Source organism: Pediculus humanus, genomic scaffold (genome assembly GCF_000006295.1).
Source record: "Pediculus humanus corporis 1103172107463 genomic scaffold, whole genome shotgun sequence".
In the NCBI taxonomy this organism is placed as follows: domain Eukaryota; kingdom Metazoa; phylum Arthropoda; class Insecta; order Psocodea; family Pediculidae; genus Pediculus; species Pediculus humanus.
In genome coordinates, this window is record NW_002987083.1 from 73514 (window position 1) to 81309 (window position 7796).

Sequence of the window (7796 nt, forward strand, 5' to 3'; positions counted from 1 at the left end):
ATCATCGTTGTATTAGCCATCAGCCTCTTGTTAGGCTATCTGGAAGTCAGTCACCTGATTCATTACGATACTGGAATACTAACCTTGGAGGATGAACTTCCATCCATTTTCCTACGTTTCACATCTGAAAAAAAAAAAGATTTCATTTTAACAATTTTATTTATTACTCTTTTCAGTAATTTTTTTTTTTTTCTAATTAATGGAGTCTTATTCTTCGAAAATAAACAATTATTTTACCACGTTCAGGTTCTACGTTCTCTCCACCGTGCTTATGTGACCCCGAACTGCTATTCGATAAACTGCTAATATCTCTTGTTTCATCCATATAATGCCCAGCACCACTATAATAACCAGTCATGTGTCTTTGTTCATCTTTACTTAACGGTATTGATTCAACGTATCTATCGTCCTGTTAATAAAATAATAATTCGCCGAATTAGTAATAAATATTATTAATAAATAAAGTTTTTTAACAATCAAAACGTACCCTATAAGTTCTTTCGTCTTTTGAATGTTTATCCTCTTTTCGATCCTTGTTTCGTGATTTTTCCTCTTTTTGCAACCTCATTTCTTCTTTTAATTCTTCCCTTTCTGTCTTTTCTTTATTACTACGATTGTAATAAAAAATTTATTACATAAATCTTTTAGATTTCCATGAGAAAAGTGTTTTTAATTAATTAATTAAAATTCTTACTTATTATTGTAAGGAGGTGTGGTTTCTTTTTTAGTTTCACTTAATTCTTTTCGTCCAGTTCTCGATTTATTATTTTCTTTATTTTCCGATTTATTACTTAATTTTTCCCTTTTTTCACTTTTTTCAACTTTTTCTATTGAATTTTCTTTACTTAATTTTTCTTTTCCTTGTTTATTCGACACTTTACTGACGACCTGATAATATTAAATTATAAAATTAAATGCTCTTTTACAAAAAAATTATTATTTCCACGATTATATAATACCTGATGAAAATCGCTATCTTTGACCATATTAGGAGCTTTTGCTTTTAAATGACCGCCATAACTCATTGCTAAAATATATAAATCTTGCCTTTGATTTTTTTCTTCTTGTTGTACTTTTTCAATCGCTTTCTCAATTATTTGAGCTAATTTTGCTAACATTGGAAAATGTGGTAATATTTTAATAAGAACTATTAATGAATTACGAATTTGTGTATAATCTTTTGATTCTAAACAAACAAGTATCGCTTTGGTTATTTTATAATGCCATTTGTGACACACGTGACGATAATTTTCATATGATACCTTAAAATAATATAATTTTTTTTTTTTAAATAAAAAAAAAATTAAAAATGAAATTAATAATAATCAATTTAAACACCAACTTCATCACTGGCATCCGAAAAATGATTGCTTGCTCTGTATTTAGTTACAAAACCAGGATGATTCGAACATTCGGCTTCGAATATATTAACATCACCATGCCATCTCATTACTAATTCTAAAACGCAACATAAAAATCTTCCGTAACGGTGAGCCTCGTTTTCAGTGCAAAATGTAACTGTATATGTTAGATCACACAATAACTGAAATTTGAATTAAATTTTTAAAAAATGTAACTTGACTAAGGAAGGAAATACAACGTAGGAAACGTATTTGATTTTTAACAAATTTTCATTATACCTATTTATAATAAAACTTACTTTGTCTAAACACAAAAGAGTTGAAAAATTGGCCGTCTTTAACATATGAATAGTGTAAATAAATTTAAAACAGTACAACGCGTCTAAGGAGGTAAAAATACATCTGGGAAAAATACACAATTGTAAAAATTTCATTATCGATTCATTTTTGGGTGATCTCAAAGATTTTGTAGGAAACCACGAATCTTTTTCTTGTTTTAATCTCGCCATGACTTTTTCAACGTGCTCTTGTTGTTTTTTCCTTTCATCTTGAAGTTTTTCCATTAAAGCGTTAAATCTTTCTTGTTCTTTTTTACCTTTACTAGTAGCCTAAAAATTTAATTTGTTAGAAAATTTAAAGTAAGTGTTTTTTTTTTTTATAATCCTAATTGACAACAAGGAATACTGATTGAATAAAAAAAAATAAATAAATAATTAATAATAAAATAATACCATTTCTTTAGAATCAATACCCAAAATTGATGATTGTTTAATTCTGTTGATTTCTTTTTGATAACTCTCAACAGGAACTTGAAGATCATACATTGTCAAACTCCAAAAGGTAACAAGAAATTGAGGACTGATATCTTCCCAAACTTTATTTGAATGTAGGGATCTAACTGATTTTATTATGGGAGTCATTATTTCTTGAACGGCTTCACAGTATTTTTGTTGCTTTGATTGTAAACTCAATTTTTTATAATTTGCATCACTTTTTCTTAAAGTGTCGTACTTCATCTTAAAATAAAAATAATAATAATAATAATACAAATTACGATTACGAAACGTGCAATTAATATAACTTGAGGATGAAAAAAAAAAAAAAAAAATTTATATGAAGTGCCTAAGTTTGAGCCTGTATTTTCACAATGATTGATGTCAATAACTTGATAAAGATCAACGGCCTCCGTGGCGCAATCGGCTAGCGCGTTCGGCTGTTAACCGAAAGGTTGGTGGTTCGAGCCCACCCGGGGGCGTTAAATTTTTATTGCTTGTTTTGCCACAGGTTAATTTTTTTTTTCTTTTTTAAATTTAAATGATAATAAAAAACCCATGATTTAAACTGATGTGCAAAATATAAAACTTCTTAAAATAGGAAAAATACCGATTTGAAATATTAATTACGATTAAAACATTATTTTTTTCTTAATTTAAGTTTCTTAATTCTAAAAAAAAAAAAAAAAAAAAAAAAAAAATAATGAAATTTACTAAAATAAATAAAATAAAATTATTACGTTCCAGAATTTAAATATTAAATAATAATATTAAATAATAATAATAATAATAATAATAATAATAATAATAATAATAATAATGAATAATACAATAAAAAATAATATTTAATGAAGAAAACATTAAAATAATTTTAGGTCATGCTTTACACTTAATTGTAGATTATCAGTACAAGGTACTTCAGTCGTGAGCCTCCGTGGCGCAATCGGCTAGCGCGTTCGGCTGTTAACCGAAAGGTTGGTGGTTCGAGCCCACCCGGGGGCGTTTAATTTTTTTTTTTTTTTTCATAATTTTAATGAAATTATGAATTTATAATACATATACGTTTGTTATATTTTTCTTATTTGTAACTTTCACATTGTTTATACCTGTGAACATTTGTATGGGGAAAAAAAAAAATCTCAACTGTGAAAATTTTAGAACCAATAATTTCGGAAAATACTGTCACCAATAAAGATTAATAAGTTATTCCAATAATTTTAGCAAAATTGTGAATCATTCCAAAAACTATAATAGGAAATGCAAGTTTGAAAAGGGTTTTGTTTAAACGACAATTTTTAAGGCATAAAATGTCCAAATATTCTACGTTACAAAAAAAAAAAAAAAGAAAAGTAGTAATTTTAATTATTACTGTTGATTAATGCATATTTTATGATTGTTGAACCGATCACTCAGGAAGAACCTAATATTAAAAAAATATATGAGTCAAACTTACATTTATAGCATGATTTAATGTAGGTCTTGCTAAAAAAAATGCGACGTCGGCATTTATATGGTATTCTGATAACATGGAATGAATTGAAGGAAAACGAGTATCATATTCATCCACGGAGAGAGTAGAACACAAAAAGGTACCAAACTGAACCAATGTATCTTGACACTATAATAATTAACATACATAAAATTTAACAACAACAAAAAAAATCGAGCGAAAAAATTTTTGGCGATAGTTATAAAATATTTGAAACAACAGAGTATAATTGTAATTTCGATTAAAACGAACGATAACGATTTGCAAATAATATCCTTGATATAATAAATTTAATTACCTGATCATACAGTTTTCCGACTAGTTTCAAATGGCTTTTATCCGTTTCTCTATATATTACACAGTATCTTTGTTGTGCCATTAAGAGACACAGTGAAACCCCCAAATCTTGTTCATTTAAAGCTTCTTTTAGCCTTAATGAAGATTTTTTAGTGTTTCGAACTTGACTAAAGTAACCAGCTTCACCTTTTAAAAGTTCTCCACCGCACATGGCATTGAGTTGGTCAGTTGTCATTTCTTCGGCTGCTTCTATGCCAGCCATCTTTTGAACTATTTCTCGTAATATTAATAAATCTAAGCTAAAAAAAAAAAAAAAAAAAAAAAATTTTCCTGATTTTAGCATTAATTATTAGACAGCGTTATTAATTTGAATTAAATCTATGTACCTTTTTTCAGCCTTCAGCTGATTTGCAACGTATTGTAATAATCCAGTTAATTCTATATTATATTTCTTAAACGCGAAACCACAAAACGAAGACAAACTTTGAAGCCACATTGATATTGATGTTCCATCATATTTAAATCTTTCTTTGTCTAACGAAGTATTCGCTAAAGTCTCTACTAAACAGTAGCCTAATACGTCGTACGATAAATTAGTTAAAAACTTGAGTGAATCAACAACTGGTCCTATCAAATTTTCATACATTTGAATTTGTATTAACACCTATAGATAATAAAAAAAATTACATAAAACAATTATAAAATATTTAAGAATTAAAACCAAGTATTATTAATTACATAATCAAATAAAACCCCAGGAGAAGCGTGAGTCAGTTTTCCGATGAGCCTGCCAACTGGTTTTATATTTTCCTTGCTTACTCTTTTCATTATATTTTTTATATTTTTCAATGCTTCTCCGTTCTTTCGTAAAAGCTTTGCGTGTTCATTTGGAGTTTCGTTTTTCCACCGACTGTACAAACAATATCTACAAAAAAAATAATAAGTTAAAAGCAAATTAAACGGTTAAAATCTTACGCGAAAGATGGTTCTAGTATGCACCTGATTTGATAGGGAAAGTTTTTTATGACGTTCCATACTTCTTCTGCAATGCTACAATTACAATCCATGTAAGACAAAGACGGTAGAATCACTAAATCCAAAAGAACTATAATGTCATGATAAAGAGAATCTTCTCCTGAAGGTTGCTTTAGTCCCTCTTCGCCAAGTTGATATAAATTAACTTTACATAGACGAATTATCTATAAAATTTTTTAAAAAATAATTTGAGTAATATTTTATAAATTAAATGGTAAAAGTTTAGGGTAAATTATAAAATTATAACCACATTACTTTGTACATAAGAACTGAATCAAAATGTAACGAAGGTCCCAGAGCGATTAGCATAGGAATAACATCATTTCTCATTTCAGAAAACGTTAAAACAGACTTGGGCGTTAGTTTACTGTTCAAAACAGGAGGAGGACGTCTTTGAACTTTATTTGAAATACAACAATTTCTAAAAATAAAAATGCATTGTTATTAAAATTTCACTTATTTTTTTAAAAAATAATATTTAATGACAAAGATTAATGCTTACGCTGAGTATAACGGTTCTATTAGTGAATGAAGAAGGTTGCACATGGCTTTTGCAACGGGTGGTTGCTCCATGATGCAGTGTTCAGGAAGATTACGACAAAGTTCTTGGCATACGGACCATGCCCCAATTGTTAATAAAGCCTCACAAAGACCAAATTTTTGAATCATTGCATACTGAAAAAAAAAAAAAAAATTACCATTTAAATTAATATTTTGCAATGAAACTTAAAGGAAAATTATTACATTTGATGAATTTTTGAATGATTATCGGAAAAATTAATTAAAATTCAATAAACTACCAACAGAAATCATCGAGTGTAATAATTCATAAAAATAATTTTTCTCATTGTTTTGTTTTTAGTTTATTTAAAGTACAAACCTTTTCCTGAGCAGATTCTTTTTCACATTCAGATTCTTCATTTTCTTTCTCTTTAGTAGATATAACATTTTGCTTTCTAGCATACTCCTTTGCTTCTTTCATTTCATTTTCCCATTCTTTTTCAATCACACTATCTAAGGGCATTAACTAAAATTTTAAATATATATTATTATTAATATGAAATTTGTTTCATAATTTAAAATTTCACAGATCAATTAAAATAAATCAGTGAATAATTTCAACATATATTTTTATCTTAAAATAATTTACCCAGGGATAGATATCATCCAACTGAATAATTTCATACTGCAATAAAAGTGCAGTAATTTTATATAAATTTTGAGGAGTTGGCTCTTTATTTTTATAATAGTGTGAAAATTTAAATCCTAGAATTTCACAAAGAACTTTCGAGTCATTTGTGTAGGATTTTAACAGTTCCATAAATATTTCAGCTAATTCTGTCCTAAGTTCAAAAGCTTCTAAAATTATGTCAAGCACTCGATTGGGATCTAAATTAAAGCAACCAATTAATGATTTAGTATCTTGCAGTAGGTTTTCTGCAGTAAAATTTACTGAAATATCCTGATTTAATTGTGTTATTAATTTTGCATAGCCTTCACTTTCTTCTCTAAGCAAATTAAATTTCTTTTGCTTATAGCTGTAATCAATGAATAAAAATAATAGTTATGCCACAATTAATTTAAGTTTCAATAATTTTATTAATTAATTCTTTTTTAAATATTTTTTGTACTCACTATAATTTGGTTTTAATTCTAATAAATTTAGTATAAAAATTTCTATTTTTTAACATTCCTACATCCTGTAAGGTATCAATCTCCAATCTTTCTTTTAACAATTTTTCTGGTATGACTTTTTCACATTCTCGAACAATTGTACAAAAGTTATTTCTTTCATCCCTAATGCTTGAGCACAAAGTTTCTAAATCTAATATATTTAAAATATCTAATATTAAACTAGGGACGTCCATGTGAAAAGATAATATTTCTCCAATAGTTGCAATAACATTTTCTTTTTTAACTAAACCATTCACTCCTGATGACAATAATTCATAAATGTATTTAGCTGGTTTTAGTTCCCTTTGAGGACCTGTGTATTCCACTAGAGAAGCTTTCAATAATTTTAAACTGTAATAAAAACGTTTAAATTTTAATAATTATAATGAAATAAATACGAGTTTAATACAGTTTCAAAAATAAGTAAATTAAGAAGCATTTATAAATGTGCATAATAACAAATTCAGTCAATAAATGAGCAAAGCACGTTATTAAGTTTCAGAATGAAATAAAAGCAGGAGAATGCAAAAAAAAAAAAAAAAAAAACATCATTATAATTCGAAAATAATGGTACGAAAAATAAATTGTTTTTTGATATTTGAAAAGGAAAAATCAGTTGAGGTATAGTGTCTGAGAGTCTTAAACATTGATGTACAATTGAGACGCCATGAAGAGATGAAATTAATTGATATAGAAAATAGAAAAAAGAATTCTTTAATGCATAAGTTATAAGACTATCAAAATTTTTCATTGATATGTAGCAAAAAAATTACACTCACAATTCAGATTTCCCATGTTTTTCCCAGTTTTTCCACACCTCTGGCGACATATCCAAACATGAAGTAGCCGCCATTTTATTAAAGGAATCACCGCTTTGTAGGAGAAAAAAAAATTACAAAACGTGACATCTATGGTAAAAAACGTGCCATCTATGGTAGAAAGGAATTAATTAAAATTCAGATATTTAAAATCATTTGAAAACATGTTTTACAATTATTTCTTAATTTTATTAAAAAAAAAAAAAATCAAACAAAAAAAAAACATTATTTAAATTACATTTTATCTTAATACTTATAAATAATATTTAAAAACATTTTAATAAATGATAAAACATATTTTTTTTTTTATAAATAAATTCTAAATTATGTCTCTTTTTTCCTTTTTCTT

General features: G+C 26.8%; 1 protein-coding gene and 2 non-coding genes across 3 annotated transcripts; 2 read left to right on the forward strand and 1 right to left on the reverse strand.

Annotated features, from left to right (window-relative positions):
* Window positions 1–62: 62 nt before the first annotated feature.
* On the reverse strand, window positions 63–7482 carry Phum_PHUM116870 (THO complex subunit, putative; the record flags this gene model as incomplete). The annotated part of the gene is made up of 19 exons (XM_002424136.1): window positions 63–124; window positions 238–409; window positions 488–608; window positions 695–888; window positions 960–1262; window positions 1343–1543; window positions 1661–1969; window positions 2093–2377; window positions 3588–3752; window positions 3922–4219; window positions 4307–4584; window positions 4659–4845; window positions 4920–5119; window positions 5211–5376; window positions 5458–5630; window positions 5836–5982; window positions 6106–6493; window positions 6591–6980; window positions 7409–7482. 19 exons carry the CDS (start codon window positions 7480–7482, stop codon window positions 63–65), a joined length of 4113 nt encoding a protein of 1370 aa, XP_002424181.1.
* On the forward strand, window positions 2543–2616 carry Phum_PHUM116880. Its single transcript has one exon. It is a non-coding gene; the product is annotated as a tRNA-Asn (tRNA).
* Phum_PHUM116890 lies at window positions 3063–3136 on the forward strand. The gene has a single exon. It is a non-coding gene; the product is annotated as a tRNA-Asn (tRNA).
* Window positions 7483–7796: the final 314 nt, after the last annotated feature.